This window comes from Juglans microcarpa x Juglans regia, chromosome 4D, assembly GCF_004785595.1.
Source record: "Juglans microcarpa x Juglans regia isolate MS1-56 chromosome 4D, Jm3101_v1.0, whole genome shotgun sequence".
Taxonomy (NCBI): Eukaryota; Viridiplantae; Streptophyta; class Magnoliopsida; order Fagales; family Juglandaceae; genus Juglans; species Juglans microcarpa x Juglans regia.
This window is the reverse complement of record NC_054600.1, coordinates 4653549-4677058: the sequence shown is the minus strand read 5'-3', so window position 1 is coordinate 4677058 and position 23510 is coordinate 4653549. Positions and strand designations below refer to the sequence as shown.

Below are 23510 nucleotides of genomic sequence, written 5' to 3'. Positions count from 1 at the left end.
CAGCCAATTTATCTCTATGTATCCTGAAAATCATCAACAAACAGTACCTTTCTAATTAGATTATCCCAAATATTTACAGAATTGGCAACACCAACGAGTCCTAACAATTTCTCGAATGCTTATTAAATATTATCTGGATTCGCCGCCAGCTTTCTGGTCACTAGTCCACTACTCTCATCGATCTTAGAATTACACCGATGATGAAGCCACTAATATTCTGAGTTTCAGTCAACGATAGTATATTAATAAGCTAAATTGAGTATAAGAGGTGGCCGTCTTCAATGCAAGCATATTTGGAATCTCATATTGTTTAAGAGGAAAAAAGTACTCAAGCCCCTTATAATAATTTGAAGGGGTTTTAGCGATAATATTAAGTAAGCATTTTTCTAGATGATGATGCATGAGACTGAACCCAAAAAGGATAGAGCTCAACTCCACGCAAAAAGACTGGGTTTGAAGTGAACGTCTACTCTCAATCATGAGTTATATCATAATATTTTGAGATCATGAAGTGCTGGCTATTTATCATCTTGATCTTAACCATCATTCTTTCATCATTACTTAATGTGACATCAATTAGTTTATAGATAAGTAAAAAATAATAAATAGTTTTACAACTATTTAATGTCATGTCCGGAGTTGGCTTATACTTTAATTTATTGTTGTGGCATGCCATCGAGTCAATATGTAACCGTGGCATACTACATCTCATAAACTTAGAAGAAATCAAATGGAAAATTAAATAGCTAAAAAACATTAAAAAAAAAAAGAAAAAAAAAAGAAAGAAAATCAACAAAAGCAAATAAAAGTTTTGAAAACAGGAGCACCATTCGGTGCGCACCATGCGCCAACACCTGAATGCAGCACGGTTAGTAGCTGGGAGTGCAAGAGGGCCGCTTCACTTCTCACTGCCGCACGATCGATGAGGTGTGGAGTAGGCCGTGAGAGTTCTTTTCCTCGCTGCCACTCCATCATGAGGTTGGATAAGACAATGATACAGGAGGATTTGAGTTAGATGATACTGAATTGTTAAACTGTTCGTTGACTGTGCTGAAATACCTTTAGGTGGCATATCAACATAAAGAGAGTTAGAAATCGTGATCTTTCTTTGATTGAGATAGTTTTGAGCACGTTTCGATATTTTGGCCATAATTTTGGCTACGGGTATCAGAATCGTGCATATGACCCCAATTCGAAAAATTCTTTTTTGCATGCACGTCATGGGCACCTAGCTATGCTTGGTGTGCATAATTTTTAGGCCAAATTTCACTATTTTCCCATCTAAATTTCTATTTTTAGTTATTTTTTACCTTTTATGGTAATATTTAATTTACTGTTTTAAAAGTGATTCTGAATTCGATTTGGGCGAGATTTTTTTACAAATTACTTCTTTTATTACATATTTAATTTTAGCATGATTATTAAGATTTTACTATTTTTGATAAAATTCTGATACACTGAATTTTCAGCTATTACAATCTGACTTATGGGTTGGTTTCGTCATTCTTGAATATTGATAATTTTGAATTGAACATCGAAGATATTTTCTTTGTATTTTTGAGCAATTTTTTTTATCTTTTTTTCTATGAATTATCTGTTAAAATTATCCTACAGAATAATTATTCTGTCCGAATTCAAACAAGGGGCGGCACTTCCCATCTCATTGCTTCTTGTGGCGTTTGGGTGAAGAGTACTTTTGACTCCCACGCACCAAAGTCCCACCACACATGAGATGGTGCGCACCGGTGGGTAAGTACGATCCTCTACCCACCTCCCTTTATGGCCGCTTTTTCTTTAGAACAACTTACAATTTTCTTACTCTTTTTAAGTTTCTATTTATTTATTTTTAATGTTTTATTTTATTTTATTTGTTTATGTTCTTTTACTTTTCATTTTCTTATACGAGTCATCACATCATGTGCCGTCTCTTTTTTAATTCTTGATTTTTTCCTCAAAGGGTAATTTTGATCTTATACTTTTTTCCATTATTATATGGGCAAGCGTGACCCCCTTGAGAAAGCGGGGGGCGAGTGTCGGGTGGGGGGTTTATATATATAAATATATTATATTACATGTATTTAAAAAAACATATTTTTTAAATGAAATTTCGTTTTAAGATAAAATTCTCCGATCCCTCTCACGTAGTCTCTCTCTCGCCCCCCCCCCCCCCCCCCCCCCCCCCCCCTCTCTCTCTCTCTCTGTGTTTTTCTTCCTATGTCATGCCGAATATCACTCTCCATCATGAGGTCAGAAGGCAATACCGCCATCGTCGCTCTCTGCCTTTGTTTCACTGTTTGCTTGCACCGCTGCTTGGAGCGTGCTGCCCCACCGCATGGGAACTTCACAACACACTTAATCATGTTGAACCGATCTGCAACAAGGCACAGTCCCACCACCAAGCATGCAATGGGGGTGACCCTCTCTCTCTCTCTCTTTCGTTTTGGACTAATTAATAACGCAAATATAGGGATTAGTAGGAAGGGACACTGCATGTATAGATAGGGGTGATAATATATGACATGACCCGTGAATTTAAGTTGAACACAACACAAAATTAACGGTTTGAGTTTTATATAAGTGGGTTCGGGTCAAAACGGGTTACCCTATTAAGACATGATTAATAAACGGGCTAATAATGAGTCAACCTGCATTAACCCGTTTAAATTTTATTTCAAATTTATAATTTTATTGTTGTTGAGTTATAATATTGGTATTTCTTAATATGCTTGTATTTTTATCATTGAGATTATAATCTAGGATCCAAGCTTATATTTATAATTGTTGGGTTTAGTAATATTGATTTTATTATAGGTTAAAATCTGAAAAATATTAATTGTTTTTAGTCAATAGTCTTATTTTTTTTTTAGATATTGTTGTTTCTAATAAATGTAGTTTTTAACTTTTATGTGAAATTATATTAATAAAATCAAATGAGTTATGCAGAGTAGTTCAACTTATTTACATAGAACGAGTTGAAATAATACGTGTCGTGTTGGCGTGTTTGTAATTAATTATTAAATGGGTAATACGGCACGACCCCGTATTAACTTAAATATGTATTGTAAAGTTTGAAGGTCTGACCTATTTAACTTAATAAGTCGTGTTTAACTTGAACTATATAATCAAATGTTCATAACTTGACAGTATAAGACAAACACGACCTGCCAACACTAATTGTCAACCCTCCATAGGGTAGTCTTTTATTCCAAATGGTATATGCTTTTTGTAGACCTAATATATCCACGCCCCTAGCTTCTCTTCGATGGGATGAAGTTCACTGCAAATTAAACATGCAGTAGCCATCATATTTATTTCACGCTTTTATTTTCATTTTAGTCTTCGATGATCTTCTTTTTCCTTGAATTTTTTTAACTCCGATTTATTTGTAGTATTTTTGTCAAAGGTGTGTGTGTGTATGTATATATATTACGGGTTTTATTTGAAACAGATATGAAAATGATTGGATTATGCGCGCAACATATTGATTTTTTTTAAAAATTATTGTCGGAGACTGATCTAGCATTCAGAAAGAGATGAACTTTATAAAATAATTGATGACACATTCTAAATAAATAATTTAATATATCAATTATTTAAAATTAATTCGCTCCTTGAAATATTGTATCAGGAAAATAAATAAACAAGCATATTTAACGCTGAGATCAGCGCGAAAGGTTGCACAAACGAGTAATTACGTGCCGCGCCGTCATAATATGTCCGTCCTACATGGGCCCCTTAGCTGGCGAGAAAAAGCTGACGTGGTGATAATATTACATCTAGAAAATGTAGAGGAACTCATAGTTTGACCAAATGACTGAGAGATGATCAGCGAGATCCAGGAAACAGCCATTGTATGAACAGTAAGGAGAATGAAGGCCATAATATTTTCACACGTGCAAATACAAGTTTTTAGTCTATTAAAAGATCAAACGCGTACTACGCGTACATTCTACATATATAAAGTCTCAAAATTCTTTCATGAACTAATTATAACATCTGATCTTGAAGGTAAAGAAAAGCTTCGGTACTAGCTAATACTGGTCTGTCTTAGATCTCTTGAAGGTAAGCTTTCATGATGAACTAGTATCTCTTCTGGTTCTTTAATTTGGAGGTGCAGAACTGATGGTTCTCTTTCTTTCATATGTACCATCCATATAGAAGTCGTTTCTGGCCTTCAAATATGGTTTTTCTTCATTTAGTTTTGGTGGGTGTTGATCATTCGATCATGAATTTAAAAGGATTTAAGAATTTGGTGGGTGTTCATTGCGCCTTCAAATATATACTTTGGAGGATATATTAGGATTTAAATTAAAGCAAATGGTAAATAAATTAGCTAGCTCCTGGTTTTTCCTCCCCTTCATTCTTTCTTCCTATTTTTTTTTTTTTTTTTTTGTTTTTCCAGTCATATTTTCTTTTGATATGTTCTTACTTCTGCACTTCGATGCGTTTCTTGCTTGGGATGATCATAGTGATCTGTTAATTATCAATATATATATCTTAAAATCTGTAAAAGTTGAGAATTGCTTTCTTTTTGCCATAGAATTTAAGATTTCGGTGGCTCGTCCATTTTTCCCAGGTGTCCCGCAGTTCATCTCTAAGGAATATAAGGGTGCTTTAATGGAAATCTCGTCAGCCAAATGGATATCAGAACTGGTAATATTAATATGCATCTTATACCATTTTCTTTTTTCAAGTTCCTTTGGGTATTTGGATAATTCTTTTGGAATGTACTATTTAACAGACAGTGGAGGACCCCAATTATTTCAGCCATCAATACGACTTGAACCCTTTCGATTACTCACTCGATGGTCTTGATGATCATGATTTTCAATCTATTTCTGCTGAGAGCTACTCATCTTATCCAGTTCTCAAAACTCCCAAAAGCATACACAACTTTAATGTTGGGGTGGGAGAAAATATTCCTCAGATCGGCATGGATCCGAGACCGGCAAAACTGCTCAAGACTAGCAGTTGGAACTCTTTCAGCACCGACCGTATTGCTTCGAAGGCTCCAGCTTCTTCCTCCTCGTCGCAGTTGATTTCTTTCGAGAACTCGAACTCACCTCCCGCCTCTTATCAGCAATTTTATGGTCTAGACTGCACCATGAAACCAAAGAACGAGGCGGGTTCTGATCATGGCAATAGGAGTTTCCCAAATTTGATTTCTGAGAAGCCCACCTCTAAGATGCAAAATTGTTCACCAAAACAAGAGCAGTTCCCCAAGAGGGTTGGTTCAACGACTAGAACTCCATTACATGCCCAAGATCACGTAATAGCGGAGAGAAAGCGCCGAGAAAAGCTCAGCCAGAGGTTCATAGCACTTTCAGCCATTGTTCCTGGCCTAAAGAAGGTACTTACTACCTGTAAATACATTTCTCTCACTGTTTCTTGGAGTGTTCATTTCTTTTACGTACACATTAGATTTCCAATAAATCATTTTTAAGGTATTTCTTGGAGTGTTCATTTCTTGGAGCGAGCGATGAGAATCAGATGATCGCTCTCCTGGATGTTTCCCTAATGAACAAGATTAAAGTACAAATTCTTTTAAACAAAAAACAGGCAATGAAACTGTCTTAAATCAGAGGGGTTATTAATATGTCAAGCGGAAAACCGTACGTAGTTGGAGATGTCCTCACTCCTCAGCATTCATTACTTCTTGTTATTTGGAAAACACGATCCACTGAGCGTGGAGATAGACACTCGGATCATTACCTGCATGAATATCATATTGGCCGTGGAACCTAGTTTATATTCCTGAGTTCACTATGATTTAGGGAAGCTAAAAGGGAAAAGTGTTTAAGCATCCTAATGTTTTGTTTGCAGATGGACAAGGCTTCTGTCCTGGGAGACGCTATTAAGTACTTGAAACAGCTACAAGAACGAGTGGAGATACTCGAAGAGCAGACTGCAAAGAAAACAATGGAAACGGTGGTTTTTGTGAAGAAGACTCGGATCTCGGCCGATGATGACACCTCTACATCTGATGAGAACTCCGACAGCCACTCCGACGAGCCACTCCCTGAAGTTGAAGCTAGACTTTCGGAGAAGAATGTGCTCATTAGAATCTATTGTGAGAAACGCAAAGGATGTACCGCAAAGATACTAAGTGAAATAGAGAAACTTCACCTAACTATCACAACAAGCAGCATCTTGCCATTTGGAAATTCCACAGTTGATATGACTGTTGTCGCTCAGGTAATTAATATCACTTCATTTTGATACTTCCTGTATACTTATCAATAAGAAACGAGCTTTCAAAAGGTGTAGCTGTTACTCAATCGATCGCTTGCCATTTTGGAGAATATGTAGAGATGTTGAACTCGATTGATTCTACAAAACTGTTTTGCATTTGACATCACTAGAAATTTCTAATTTTTGGAAGCCAGACGTACAGATACGTTACAAAAACTTGTTAATACATATTCTTGCAGATGGACGTTGATTTCTGCATGACAGGGAAAGATCTGGTGAGAAACCTACGACAGGCTTTGCTGAAACTCATGTGAAATTGCAGGTTGCAAAACTCGAAGAACTGTCCATGTTTTTTCTTTTCTGTTTTTAGAGTCTTTCACACATCAGAAGCGTGGGATTATCGATGATGAATAAGCTCTACTTGCAGACATGTCTCCTTTTCTTTTTTTCAGTGTCTTTCTAGAACCTCTTAAGAGAAACGAGGGCCTGTAAACTCTCAGTACTGTAGTTATTGTTCCGAAACTCAAATTCGGGAGCAGGTTTTTTCACCTTTTTCTCGTGGCTTTTTGCGTGGTTGAGCCCATATGACCATGTTCAATTACCCCCGCGTTGTAAACGAGACTCGCAGCTTTTTGAGAGGGTTTTTTTTAGAGGTTTTGACTTTTCAACATCGATCACCTCTTTCAAATTTTCAATATCCCTCTTTACGCGAAAAGCATTGTTTTTCTTCTGCATTGAACGACAAGTTAGAGACTTTCTTCCCATAGAGGTTTTCTTATATATTTGTGATCTTGTTGTTTTCGAAAAATTCCTCTGTATCATGATCGATGTATCTACGACTCAATGATTTTCTGACAATTATTTTTGCTGGAATAATTTTGATTAATATATGTTTCTTCATTGTGACTTTTATATACAGTTGCTTTAATTTTATTATTTTTTATTCATTTATTCTTCTCATCCTGATTCCTGATCATCCAACCTTAATGTGTTTTATTTCTTTTATTAATTGGGATGTGACACACCGACCAGTTTTATTGAGTATATGAACAGTTTATTGAGTATATGAACAGTTGAAAATGTTAATATAATATATTGGAGGCACATCAATGGGTCCACGTGGGTTATTATAACCAGATTATACGTACGTAAGTTAATTTGGACCCACAAGAGATTATGTGATCTTTGACTTTGACTCTATCTCCCTTAATACATAGCCATTTTGTTTTACCCTAATTTTAATATCACCATCTTTGCTTGTTAATTGGAGAAAAAGCAGTGGGAGAAGAAGCTGCAGATACAAATTAACTCACCAGATCTCTCACCCAGCTTAAAAATTCAAATTAATGTTTAGTACTTGTATTAAAATAATAAATTCTTTTAATGAAGAAATGTAATATATTAAGATATAAATTAAATAATAAAATTTACTTACTCTTGTCAATATTTTAAATTTTATGAATAAATTATAATTTCACATAATATGAAATTTTAAAAACATGGGCTTGTTTATTTCAATAGACATCATCATTTGGTGGGTTTGAAATAAGAGCATCGATCGTCCAATAACATGAACTAAACTACGACTATTTTATTACTACGTAATAAAATATTATGTTTTTTAAAATTCAAACTCATAAAAATATACGTTGAAAGTACTTCATAATTTCTGTTTTTCAGATGTACAACAAGGAAAAAAAAAAAATGTAGGTGGTAGCCACTTAACCAGTAGTCTTGGTGTCGATTATATCACGTGTTTTCCTTTTGTCGATTTGACTCCCTGTTAAGACTCCGAGAGTTGTTATAGAAGTAAAATATAAAATAAATTTATAAATTGATATGATTTTATTAAATTTATTAGATTTATTTTATAATAAAAATATTTTTTTATAATATAATGTATTATATAAAATTATATTAATTTATGAGTTTATTTTTATATAATGAATTAGAATATTTTTTTAAGAATACTGTAAAAAAAAAAAACGACATATAGAAGAAAAGAATCTCATCTACTTCCGTTTTTTTTTCTTGGTAATGGCAGACACTGCATATTTTTAAGACGAAATATCATTCTCAATAATAATATTTATTCAAGAGTACGTAAAAAAATAAACATTATATATATATATATATGAAAATTCAATATTGATTAAAGCATATGTCTTAAATTAAACTGAAAGTTTCCATAAATTCTTCTTAAAAGAAATGGACAAGATTAGATTTCGAGATCGATGGTGGTCTTCCTTCAAATTACATTAACAAAAACAAATCATAAAACTATCGTACCGTCCAGCATTTTTTGGGAAAAGAAAAAACAAATATTTCTCTACAAGCTCTAGTCTATCTGTCTTAAAGGTGATCTTGTAATTAATATATAATAAAACCAACCAAAATTGGGCGGCAATTATTAAAGGTAACACAAAAATAACACAATATTATTTTTACTTTAAATTTTGTTGCCATCGACCATATTTCATAATATGTCAAATTCTAACGTCATAAATCTACTATTTAAATAAATAAATTCACAAGGAACAATATAATTTTTCTTAAAAAATATATCTATGGAAAAAAAAATGTTAGATGTAATCCACTAATTATTCCATGAAGAAGTACTACACAACAATAAGGCACGGTTTGAGTATACAAAATTTCTCATTTCATCATTACAATCTTTTTAAACTCTCACATAAAATATAATAAATAATTTAATTTTTTAAAATTTTAAATTAAAAATATTATTAAAAATTTATATTTTAATAATATTTTATTTAATTTTTAACAAAATATTTTATTTCGTTTTATTTAAGCTGCATAACCAGACGTAATCTAAATGATCAGGTCGATGTTCAAATTGAAAAAGGAAAACATGTGTTATAATTGGATCGATGCACGTGTTGGGTAGCAGTTTCCCGGACTTCGGCTGGACTTTTGAGTACCCAAATACTCCAATCCAAACAAATGGTCGGTGATGATCTTACTGTTCATCGCCTGCATATTTTTTTCGTCATCGCTGTCTTTTTCTTAAGTTTTCCACCTAATTATAACTCTCACTACACCCCAAAAAAAAAAAAAAAAAGTACATCATGGGATTAATGTTCTCATCACGTTTCCTTTCTTTGACGAGAGAAAAATTAAAAGGAACATGCACATGATTGACATTTGGTACAATAATCTATATTTATGTTTTAGATTTAGAGTTAATCGAGTTCACGTACGGAAGATTACTACACCCTCTCATAATGAAATTATGATGTCAAATAATGAAATTTGTGTTTATTTATTTACTTTTTTAAAAAAAAAACCCTTACATAACATGCACCTAAACACTCTATATACATGTTTTGAATTTATATATTGATCTAATCTTTATAAAGGAAAATGATATTATGTCGTTTGAGTTTGTTCATATAATTTGACCATTTATGCATTTTATTTATTTTTATTTAATTGTTAAGGAAGTCATAATTATTAGTATATTGGTTCTTTTTTTAATTTTTAAAAAATATTTAAAGATGTTTAAAAAACATTTAAAAAAAAAGTTAAAAAAATATAATTTACATTAGAGGGTACACCTAATGATCAAACTTGGACGACATAGTAACGCTATTCTTTTCTTTACCAAAGAATAGGATAAATTTTAATTAGTTGGTAATAATCTAATTGGATTGTTACAAAAAGTTGGTTACTATTGTGTTTCAACTATAATACGTAATTAATTAAAATCCTGACTGTTAGTTAGATGGGTTTTCATATGTTATTATCATATGTCTCGCGAAAAGAGAGATTCTTACCAGTCAAATCATTTGCTTATTTTCATATCCAATTTTCAAAATTGTATTTCTGCATCATTAATTACGTACAAGCAGCTGGTTATTAGAATCTCCTTGACAAATTTCACAATATTTCAAAGAGATTAAGATGTCTGCTTTTAATTAATTGGTGGAGAATTATTAAAATAACTGTTCATCAATCATCTTAATCCACGTGGATGGATGGATGGATGGATGAAAGTTGCCGTGGTAATTTGGAGAATTGTGGCGGTGGGGGTATTTTTCGGGACAATTAAGAGAATTTCAAATGAGCTTTCTCTTCTCATTTTAGACAAGGGACGAATAATGAAGTGGAAGTGAGAGCCTTGATTGTAGGAGTTGGCATTTGCAATCGAACGTGACTAGTTTGGTGGTTATAAACTGGTTGACTTATCGTAGGTGGACGACTTGGTACTTAAAGGATTATTGGAATGAATTGTTAGGTTTGATTCTTTGCCATGCAAGTTGAAGGGCATGTTTCGTTTTAGACAAGATTCACCTTCTAACTATTAGAGCCTAGAATGTTTAGTTTATTTTTAGTTTTATTTTCTATCGTCGTTTGGTATAGATTTAATTGTGATTCAAGATTTTCCTTTGTCATAAGTGAGAGTTCTTTCTAATAAAGTTTGGAGGTATTATTCTTCAAAAAAAGAAAATTCTATCCAATTATATTTTTATTTTTTTTTTAATTTATTTAATGGTTAAAGAAGTATTTTTTAAAAATTTTAATTTTTAGAAAAATATTTAAAATGATTTAAAAAATATTTAAAACAAAATTTACACAATTCAGTACCTAACTTTCGGTAGAAATAGTACCGCTCATTGCAATAATGACAAACAAGCTCGGTCTAGAAGTGGATGGATTCGCGAGTTTTCATTTCGTAATGGATCTATACGGAGGTTTGAGGATGACTCGATCGGTCCATCCTGTCAAAACACATGGGCTTGGGCTTTCAATTTAATTGGGTTGCAAAAGTAGAGAACATCTTGGGTTGTTATGGACCAATCTTTAATCAGCGGATCGCAGAAAATTAGTAGCCTATTTTATTAAGAAGAGAATTGTTCTATTCATCTTAAACTCTTTACTTTATGATGGGTCTGGATAGAGAGTTCAGATGAGATAAGATGAGATATTTTATTAAAATTTGAATAAAATGTTGTTAAATATAATTTTTAAGTATTATTTTTATTTTGAGATTTGAAAAAGTTGAATTGTTTATTATATTTTTGTATAGAAATTTGAAAAGGTTGTAATGATGAAATAGATGAGATGAGCTAGGTTTGTGTATCCAAACCCACCCGGGCTCGTTTGGATAGTGAGTTGAGTTGAGATGAGATGAGATGGTTTTAGATGAGTTGAATAAAATATTGTAGGAATATTATTTTTTAATATTATTATTGTTTTGAGATTTGAAAACTTTAAATTATTTATTATATTTTATGTGAAATTTTTAAAAAAATTTAATAATAAGATGAGATGGTTTCTATATTCAAACGAGCGATTGTTTGATAGGGTACATTTTAAATGATTGTAGATGTAATCAGAACAAACATTCAAAATGCACAACACCAGTAAATGTGATTGGGATGACAAAATTTAGGATAAAAAAAAGTTAACAGTGTTCTCATTTATATATTTTTTTGGAAAGTTCTATGGACTATATCCTTATCAATCCTGCATATTGTTCTATGGATGATGTATATCGCCGCAATTGACTTTTCTCAATGATTTAGGGGTAAATGAAAAGGCTATTTCCGTTGATCTTTTGGACAGATGCGACGGACAAAAATTGCCAGAAATAGTACTCTTTTGCGACAATTTTTATTTATCGCTAAAATTTATCAGAAATGACACTTTAATTTTGTTGAACATGCATTGAATTAAAAATCGCCGAAAATGATCAATTTGAGTGATTATTAGGAATATTTGCGACGATTTTGAACGCTGGAAAAGACATGATTTCTTGTAGTGATATGGTTTGCAGCATTACCCTAGTTTTTTTTTTTTTTATATTGAGCAATAATGCCACTCTTCATCGTTGATTTTATCATCCCATCAAGTTTGCTGCAACGACACATTTTAAGTTTTTTCATTTCTAAATCTCTTAAATGGACAATTACTTAAAATGTATTCCTCTATATGCATTTATCATATAATTAATTGAATTACATTGACAGATATGACACCTGGATTTATATCGAAATGCACTAAATTTTGAACATGGCAAACAGACTTTTTGCGACACTTAGTAAATGACAAATAAGAAGGCAATGGTACTTAACCGCCAACTTAATTCAATATTATCCCATTGATACAAAGCCATTGACCAAGAAAGATCTTCTCGCAGCTGAGATTAGGGTTTATAGTACTAAAGAACTCATCATTCAGACCGAACTTTTGAATAATGCCAGAGCAAGTATCGCCATCTTCTGCACCGTAGACCGAGTTGCATTCTGTAGTAACACTCTCCTGTCCAATCCCACCTTCACCACATACACACAGTCATTATATAGTCAGTACATATATATATATATATATATTGATGATTGACTGTAAGATCAGGATATGTAACCTTCGAACTTACTGCGGAGTTGTCTGCATTCTGTGATGGAGATCGTGAGAAGGACAGCACAATAACCAAGTTAAGAATAGTGCCAGATTTGTTGTCACAGTTAGCCATTCTTTCTGTCGCTGTTTTTCCTTGTAAGTGAGGAGTCGAGGACTGTTTCTTTGGGTAGTGATAAGTAGAGAAAATCACCATGCATGGAGGGTAATTTATAGATGAAAGCCCATCAAAGAAGCCGAAATATGTGGTAGATCAACTTTGTCGCTACTACTCACTAGCTTTGCTTTTAAGAAAAAGGGCCGGCTTGTCTCGAGTACTGCAGAATATTAATAGCCGAATATTGCCGCCATTAATTATAGCTATATGGAGTGCATTTTTTTTTTTATTAGTTTAAGGCCATTGTGAACATGATGGCGGGTTACACAACTTAAACTAGACAGATCATTAATAAGGTAATATTAATTAGTTGTGCTGCGCAGGCCTAGGTGATGAGAGCTGTAATTGGTTTGCTTGCATAGGGTTCTGCATTTGATTAGATAACACCTCTGCATTACCACAGTACAGTTAATTTTTTACTTGAAAAACTCATCTAATTATAATATACATGAGTAGAGTATGGCTAAATATAAAATTCTCATTTTATTATTATATATATTTTTTTAATTTTTATATAAAATATAATAAATAATTTAATTTTTACAAATTCTAATTTAACTTTTTTAAATTTTAAAATAATAATAATTTTAAAATATAATATTTTAAACTTTTAAACAAAATATAATTTCTATCTCACTCTCTAAACTATAGAGATTTATATGGTTCCGCAACAACCATGACATTTACAAGATAATAATTAAACATATAGTGCCTGCTACGTACAAGAATTTAATACAATATAGAGAAAATCCTAATGAGCGGGTCGTGTCAGATTAACAAACCAAAACGGGTCAAGATTTTTTACCACAGGCTTCATCTCCGACTTGGACCTATCAGCCAACGCTCCATTGAAATATCACTAAAAAAATGGCGAGTCATCAAATCGGACTGCCCACAAACACAATCAAGCTCCGTGCATAGAAAACAAATTATGAGGATACCTATATATGTGCGTTTGTTAAATATCTGTATTATTTTAAGTCCATTCCATCGACAAAAGGTCGGAAATTATGTCGCATATATATGGACCGAGAGAAGTATATATATAAATATATAAGCTATTCTTTGGGAGTGATATCATCGGGGGGATGCTTACATTATCTGTTAATTATCCAATTATCCATGCACGCATGAAGCATAGAGAATGGGGTTTTCACTTTCATTCTTTGCCGTTGATTTTGAGGTTTGTTGAGGATTCATGCAGTAGTACTGTCTCTGAAGATAAGTCACAGTCCAGCTGCAAGATTACTCCTTTTCCTCATGATGACAAGGATGTTTCACATATGAGATCATGAACTACTCTCGAATGAAACATATATAGCGCCTAGAATTATATTCCAGATCGAATACTCTTGTTTTATTTACATAATTTACAGTAAGGAGTAGAAATAGCAGAAAAGGACTCGGAAAACTAGCTTCGCCATGGAAACTCTTCACATATGAAGACAAGTATAAAGACAATGCCTCTCAATGAACCCTGAAATCATAACTGGCACAAAATCAGACTTTTGCTCCTTGAAATGGATCTAGCGCATTAGACCTTTCCTTGTCAAGTGCTTTGCTTAAGCGATTAGACGAATAATAATAATCCATTTTGCTAGCCCACATACGGCGCCCATGGTTAATTCCAAGACGTTGATCGATCGATGTGCAAGTTCCATATTGCAGCATCTTGGTCCCCACCGTGCAGCACCAATAACCAAGCTATATATCCTTCACCAAATGCTCATGCATGGACCACCAAGATGGGTTCTGATCAATGTAATCACACTAGCTAGCTCCCTAAGCAGGGCAGCCTTTGATTTCTCGCAAGTATTCATATAGTTGTCGGGCCATTAGATTGAAAGAATTATTTTCTTGAGTTATCCAAAGTATATTTGCTCTAGGAAAGTGATCGATCGATGGTTTGTGCATGGACCTTCAAAATTAGTCAGGGTTTTGTTGCAAATTAACAACAGGTGCAAATAAAAATTTTACAAAAAAAAAAAAAAATAAAGCAGAACTAGTACTACTTTTGAGTACACAAGCTAGCTAGGGAGGCAATTTCGGGTCAGTCATGAATACATGATAAGCCGTGCTCTCCTGCAATGACATCGGATCTGACTCAGTAGTACTGGGTCTGGCTTACAGAGTTTAGGTCACTTCTCCAAAAACAGCCAAACAACTTCGTATACATGCATAGAGAAGTTAGCAATTGAAATTTTACTAGACATGCAATAAGTTCAATCATTCTAGTACAAAATAATTAGTTTCTCCTTCAGAAGGTTCTTGTGTGCAAGAGAATCAAATGACCTAATCACATCATTTTCAATTGGTTTTCTTACACCCTACTCTTCGTACTATAAGAATATCATAAACTACAACATTAATTGCATGTCATTCTATACCTTGTTTGAAGAGTAATTTATACGTACTGATGACCTGGCAGCATTATAATATTTTAAGCTGAACGGCTCAATGTTCATCGATCTTTCTACTAACATAGCACGTTGCATGGGTTGGGAAAAAAGGGCAGGGAAACTACATGATTTGGACCTCCGAAATAACAATATAATGTTATATTTGTTAATTTGCATACTAATTAATTACTAAAACTGTGGATTTTTTTAATCTTAAATGACCAAATTTAATTTTGTAATATTGGGTACTTAATTAAGATTTGATGACTGTTAATATTATTAGAGAAAGATTATATGTATGACACATGCAATCGTAATGGTAAGATCTCTAACATATATATATATATAGGGCGCAAAGCTTCAAATTTGGAAGTTTAAAGTGCAAATTGAAAAAATAGTGACAAAATGGGGGCAGGATGCAAAATGTAATCTTTTAAAAATTACAAAGATCGAGAACTCATAATTAATTAATTCATTATTTTGAGAAAAGGATAAACATAGACTGATCTCATGTTTCGTTATAATTAGGGTTTGATCTCAAGTCAGCAGATCAAGGTGGTCTTTTCTATATGACATTTCCCTTCGGTTATGTTTTTAATTAATTAAGCATCTCATCACTTTTGAAAACACTTTACAGTAAGCATGGAGGAGAAAACCCATGAAAAGAAGAGAAAGAAAATGAATCACTCATTCCGCAAAGCAACCATAACAACAACCGATGTATGTGACAGTAGCAGTAGGATAGAGAGAGAGAGATCAATATCAAGAAGAAGATTAATAATTTAAAAGGGAGAAGGGAAATATATACAAAAATGATCATCCCGTCAGAGGTCTGACATGAAGTAGATTACGCTCCCTTTAATCAAAACAATCTTTGGAAGTTTCAAAAGATATATAAATATATATATATATAAATCAAGGAGACCAAAATGACAAATATTTAAGGTCCTTGGACCTGGATCATGAATATATTACAGCCAAAATTTCTGATGATTATGGTAATATTAAGGACGTTTGAGCACTTCATAGGTTTAAACCTCCATACTTTTCTATACAGTTCTCTCCAGCTGTGGGATAAGCAATATTCTCTTCTGAGAAATGGAATGCATGCAGTAGTATATCTGAGAGAACAGAACGAATCTGCTGGTCCTGCTGATCGTGTAGGAGTAGTAGTAAAAGATACCAAATTATAACCTTTTTACCAAAAAAGAAAGGGAAAAAAAACCATTAAGGATTGTGAACTAATGCCAATCACTTTCAATCACATTAATTACCGTGTGGCCGGGAAAAGTAATTACTCTTTGAGATTTATATTTGTTCGAAATGATAACTACTTTGTAAGTGGGCATTGATGGATGGATACATTTGTGTCCGTTGAAAGACATTTTTGCTATCAAAAAATGCTTTTGTGCCGGTTTACAAATGCATGCATGAGTACGTACTACTAATATTTTACTTTCATATATACTCATGATAGACAAAAGTAAAGGATCATGAGACAGACAAAGGAAATTGGGTTTTTGCAGGCTGTGATTCCTTAGTGCTTGTGCTCATCCTTTCACGTAATTATATATATTCTCTCCACACCCTCATGCAGGCAAGGCAGGCCAGCCAGCCTCATCCCTTTCATGAATTCCGCTTCTCACTAGTGACAGTACATGGTCGATCTTCATGTATTAATGCTGCAATTCCCATTTCAAAAGCCTAGGTGTTGACCCTACTAATAATTATAAATGAAGCATCCGAGACCGCATTTATTTTTATGATTATCAAGATTGTTGGCGTGCTCTAAATAATATTCTGACTGAATATCTATCCTATGTAAATATATTTATACCTCCTTTTTTTAATTTTTTTTGATAATAATATATACCTCCATTTTCATTTGAAAGAAAAAGCATTTTCATTTTTATTTTCTTGTTCACTTATCCTTATTAGAATGTGGTATTACAATTCTCTTCTTATATTTCCGATATCTTTGTGGAGCCAATATGTCGTAAGTGACACGACTCAAGTCTTGTATTTTTTGTTAAAATAAGTTTTGATATCATTCGTAACGTTTCAATAAAAGTTCAAGTTACATGACTTATATCATAAAAGAAATAGTCAATAATACAATTAAAGTCACATTGAAACATTATATAATTAAGAACAAAAAATTTTTATTCTCAAACGTGTGAGATTTCATACACTATCTTACGAGATATCACACGTGGAGAAGGCTAATTCACTGCTTTACAACAGGAGAAGGATCAAAGTGATCCGAATCAGAAAGAGAGGGGACAAAAGGAACACCACCCAAGACAGAAAAATTGTAATACATACAAGTTACAACGTGTTTTCTGGGTTAGGGATAGCTTTGGGCTTGAGGTTCTTCTTAACAGAGCCCGAAGCAAGCCTTTTCTTTTCATTTATTTTTTCCTAGTTTTAAGAGAAATTAATTGGTTTGAAAAATAATTGAGTAGATACAACCAGCGAATCTGTCTCCACCCACTCCTTTCTTCCAAGTTCCAACCCCACTCCCCAACAAAAACAAAACAACAAGAAAATTAAGTGACCCTCCTTCCTCCATCAACCTTCAACCCTCGCTAAAGCTAACCATATCTATTTCCTTCCATCCCAAGAAAGTTATGTCATGCTATTTTTAATAGAAACCCCCCATTATCATGCAATTTTTGGTGCTATCTGCCTAACAACCACAAAAAAATTTGGACCCACGATGCTAAATATAAATAAGGTGAAATTCCACACACACATACGTACATATATATATATATATAGGTTGATGTTGATCCTTGCATTAGGATTTACGGAAGCATGTTGGACACTTCTTTTTAACAAAAAATGGGCACTTCTTTTATCAAAAGAAAAAAAAAATTAATTGTGCCATATAATCCGAGAGCCAACATAAAAACTCATTATTGTGGAGGTTGGACCATGGAGGGACTATTTTATGACTGTTATTAATGAAAATAGTAATGCTACATATAGTCGTGGAGTGCGCAAGTATCGTACAGTCGTTTGAAAAAGAGTGAGATTCACTATTAAAAAATTATTATTTTTTCATATAGGTCTCATATTTATTTAATTTTTTTTCAAAATGATTGTACGGCGCTTATGCACTCACGATTGCAACTATCATTCTTTTTTTTTAATATGAAGGTTTAAATAAAACCAAATACACTTCAAAATTAATAATAAAATTACCCTCTATACTCTCAAACTATAGCCATAGATATTTCAAGAAAAATGTACGTACATTTTATAGTTTATCATCTCCGATCATACTTATTATATTTACTGATGTAGCAAGTTTTTTAAGTATTTTATTTATCAATTATGAGAAATTCTACGTGGAAACCTTACACCATACACCTTCATCTAACCAATATGTCATTTATCATTTTTGTCATTCTATCTCAATATTTAAATAAAACGACAAAAATAACAAATGATATATTGGTTAAGTGGAGGTACATGATGGTATAAGGTTTTCTTGTAGTATTGTCATATTCATATAAAAATCATTTAAAATATATCACAACAATGAATATAATTAACAACAGAACAGTTTAGGATAAATAAAAACATTTCTCATATATCATTCAATCGAATGTAATGGTCACAACAACCGCAATAAAAAACCCGACCGTACCGTTGAAAACATATTCGAGTGAAAGGTTATAATTTTGAGATTGATTTTGATATTTGGTCTGCAATTAAACCTGTTTTTTTAAGAATGGATTGCATATCCACTATTTTAACTTTTTTTTTTTTTTTTTACCATATCCAATAAGATCAAAAGTATCCTTAATTGGGAACAGGCTAAGGTTATTTTGAGTTAACAACAGGGAGTGCCATAAATCAGAGGCTTTTGAGTGATCTTCAACAGGGGCACGTACATACCAAAAGTGGTGCTGATAAAGACCTTTGCTTAGCTGGCTCTGGATTCCTTCTTCTTTCAAAACGACAATAAGATCCCTAGCTTTGTACCACATGACATGAATTGAGGATTGAGGACGAGATGCTCCCGTTACCTCGGGGCTCGGAGGAAAAGACAGTTGCATTATAGCCATGATTAATTTAATTTGCCTATAAATTGAGTTAAAGGGCGTTATAGTCTTTTCACATCGAACGACAACTCCTCCTACGGCTACGACATCGTGTCTTGTCGTGTCGCCTTCTTTAGGCGTCGTAAGCGATCCAACTGTTTGTTTGGTCCATTTTAAATCATAGAGCGTGCCACTGCCTCTCGGCGAGGGGATGTCATCTCATACGGCTCACTGTCACCTGTTGTGACCTGTGCGAGCCGGTACGTTGATGGGACCAAGAGGAGTGTAATTCGAACCACTTTTTGAGGCTAAGATAGTAATTCCGACAACGGGCCTCGTTGTAATAATGCAAAATCACAGCGTCTTGTGTCTCTCCATTGTCAGTCAACGTGGTTTGACCAGCTTTATCCAACCCAACAAAATTATTACTGTTTCATTATTACGCATTTATCTTTTTGTTTGTTCTTTTTCCTCCGCTCCAAGATTCTGTTGACTGCTCTCGTCGAGGGGATTATTACCCACGCACAATATCTAACATCAGTCGTTGGGAGTACCTCATTTGATTGTATACGTACGTACGTACCTATATTATATATATATAAATACTACTTCTCCCACTCAATTTACTCAACATCTCATGTATTTTAATTTTTTTTTTTAATTTTTTCTTTACTTAATCGTTAAATAATTGATTATTAGTATATTAATATTTTTTTATATTTTTTTAAAAATATTAAAAAAATTTAAAAAAAGAAAAGAAAATATCAATTTAATTTAGCGGTCAAATGAAACAGTGCTTCTCATACAGCATAATAACACCGCTCATATATATATATATATATATTACGACTAGGTTGAGATCGTGAGTTATCATATTTAATTGAATTGATAAATGTTTTATCTATAAATTTTTTTTAATAAAAATAAATTTATAAATTAACGTAATTTAATATTTATATTTCGGTATGATTTGATGTTCATAAGACTTTTTGAAATATACAATCTCAACTTGACAAAGTGCATGTTTGGGTTCAAATTAGAACATACCCTTATGATGGCTTTCGCGCACCTTAATTTATAATTGCAAAACGATCAAAACTCGTCTTTCTCGTTTAGATGATGATAGCTCTTCGAAATTGTAAACGAGCCTCCTTGAGGCTCGTGGCCTAGAGAACAACCCTTTAGGGAGTTTTCAAAAATGGAAAAATCTTTGTCGCTTGCTACGACACTGAGAAAATAGATATAGGAAACAAACATGGAGGAGAGTAAAGTGATAAAATACGAGGTGGAGGAACAAACAAATAAAGCTTGGGAAGAGCAAAATCTTGCCAATCTCAAATCTTTTGAAATTCAGTACTTTCAATGTTCTAACTTGATCAGGGAATTATTTGGTTATTAACCGATAATGAATCAATCAGCGTTTATATTATAATATATAATTTGTTATTTTTATTTAAACACACACATATTTAAATATGAAGATAGAATGACAAATGACATATTGATTAAATGAAAGTGTGCTATAAAGTTTGCACGTAAAATTTTTCTTAGAATATTTTCATAATAAATAACTAAATATCTATTTATTGTGTGCGGTGAGCCTTAAATAAAAATAAAAAGAGCAGAAACTCGTTTGTTTTTAAAAAACATCTCATTTCATCTTATTTTATATAATCATTACAACTTTCTCAACTTCAAATATAAAATAAAATAAATAATTCAACTTTTTCAAATCTCAAAATGAAAATAATATTAAAAAATATATTCTAACAATACTTTATTTAATTTTTTAACTTTAATTCCAATTCATCTTATATTATTTGTGAAAACAAACTAACACTAACTTGCCCAAAGTGTGTCAATACAACTCAGGGTGGTTTTGTTTGTTTTATTTGGTGGTTTGGTCACAGTGAGTGAATGAGTGAGTGGATGGTGCTAATTGGGACCCCTTCATGTTATAAATATGGTGTGCGTACCAGACTTGGTTGTGGCCCCAAACATAAGTCATCCGGCCTTGATCGTTCATTTTAAAGAATTAAATCTTTATAATAAGACCTAATTATTTTGCAATCTCTGTATGAGAATTTTCGTTTATTATTTCAAATTTTTTTCATTCACGTCTACAAGTATAATAAAAGATGATAGAATCATTTTAAGTGATTTAGGAATATACGGGTTGAATATGCAAAATTGTCACATTTTATGTTGATAGTACTTGACTATTTGGAAAAGACATGAGCGTAAATCAAGGAATGTTTAGATTCTCAATTCCTCTCAATTCATCTCAACTCATCATTATAATTTTTTTAAATTTCAACACAAAATATAATAAATAATTCAATTTTTTCAAATCTCAAAATAATAATAATATTAAAAAATAATATTCTAACAATATTTTATCATCTCATCTCAACTTAACTCAACTCAACATCTAAAATTAGCCGAAATTTTTTTATTTGAAATAATATTAAGCATGCGACGGTATTGTGTCCATAATATAAACGAGCATCAAAATCACACAGAAAATCAAAATTTGGAAGAGTGGTACAACTCTGTGGCCTGGACATGCCTACTTTGTATGCCGCCTAGTGTAATTTACACTTGTCTTTTTTCTTGATTTTTATTTTAAATGTTTTTTAAACATATTTAAAAAATTTTAAAAAATAAAAAAATATCAATACGTTAATAATTACGTCTTTAACCATTAAAAAAAAATTAAATATATTAGAGGTCAAAATGAAAAAGCATACGAACATTATTCTATTAAGCTAATTTTAGCATACACGTTCACGATCTGTCTAGTGATCCAGGTGTCAATCCCAAAATCAGTTGTGTTCGCCCACAAATTGGCAATGTCAATTTATATTACTTTTTGCATTTAAACAAATATTTTGTTTCAACTTTGGGGTAATTTTAATTTCAAATTCATGACATAATTCTTGTTTAGTTACGTATTTAAATTTTATGTAATAATTAGAGTATTGTTGTTTTGAGCAAAATTTACATAATTTCAAGATTTTCATAGCTGCTTGAGCTTGGCTTGTGGGTTTTATTGGATAATTTGAATTTTATAAATAAATAAAAACTTTTAGAGTTTCCTTTCAATCTCAATATTTAGTTTTTTATTGATTCACTAGTCATTAGAATAATTATAATATAATGGAAAGTGATAAAATTATTATTGTTTTTTTTAAAAAAAAGAGGGTTATTCAACACGTATTGTCTCAATGGTGGGTCGATGAACCCCAAATTTAGATGGATAAATGGTCCATTTGACCGTGTCAAAACTCAAACGACCCTACAAGGCCAAGAGTAGAAACGGGATCCAAGGCTTGCTTTATACTTTGTTTCATACGAAGGATTCGGCATAATTTATTTAAATATTTTTTTTTCTTGATCAGCTATTATTCATCCTTCCATACTCTACATCTTTTAAAAAATATTTTCATACTTTATAAAAAGTATCTTCACATTCTATAAAAAATTATAAGTATAGAGTATAAAAATAAATAGTGACTGATGTATAGTATTTCTCGTTTATTTATTTACTATTTTTAACCCAATTTTACACAGGAGTTTGGTAGTATTCTCTTAACTCATCCATCCATCCAACATGATTATGACAGTCAAAATTTGTAGACCCGATTCTCCCCCCAAAGGCACATGACACTTCAAACCTTGGTTCAGCTTCCTTTATACAGCTTATTTAACTTTAAGTTTAATCATCTTTATCTTGCTCCACTTAACATATGAAAAACAACTACCATCTTCTTTTATGGAAGTGAAAGTATCTAGTCTTCAAACAAAAGGAAATGTTTTCCTTGATAGTTGACACCGTGTCGAGAGAGGAGAGCAACACTAAGCCATAAAGTGCCAAAAGAATCATTGCTTCGAAACCTATTTATCTTAGAGAAAAAAACAAATTATATAAATTTTTACAATTCTTTATATAATTATATTTTAAAGTGAGAGTATTTATGAGAAGTGATACTATTTTTATAAAAATACTTCTAATTTAAAAACATAATTGTATAAAATAATGTAAAAAGGGTTATGCGGTTATCATTTGTTTTCACAACTCTTCACGACTCATCTCTGTCCATACAAAATAAAATAAACAATTCAACTTTTTTAAAATCTAAAAACAAAAATAATATTAAAAAAATATATTCTAACAATATTTGATTCAACTTTTAAATTTAATCTCAACTTATCTCATCTTATTTACGAAAACAAATGAGTGAAATAAAACTATATATCATATAACATCTTGTCATTTTTAATCATATTTGCCAATGCTATAATTTTAAGTGGTTTGATGTGTTAATC

At 32.2% G+C, this 23510-nt stretch overlaps 1 protein-coding gene across 1 annotated transcript; it reads left to right on the top strand.

Annotated features, from left to right (window-relative positions):
• Positions 1-3966: 3966 nt before the first annotated feature.
• On the top strand, positions 3967-7056 carry LOC121259147 (transcription factor bHLH18-like). Its single transcript, XM_041160642.1, has 5 exons — positions 3967-4062; positions 4577-4653; positions 4742-5350; positions 5824-6195; positions 6432-7056. The coding sequence occupies exons 2-5, from the start codon at positions 4618-4620 to the stop codon at positions 6504-6506; spliced, it is 1092 nt and encodes a 363-aa protein (XP_041016576.1). The 5' UTR covers positions 3967-4062; positions 4577-4617; the 3' UTR covers positions 6507-7056.
• The last annotated feature ends 16454 nt before the right edge of the window (positions 7057-23510 follow it).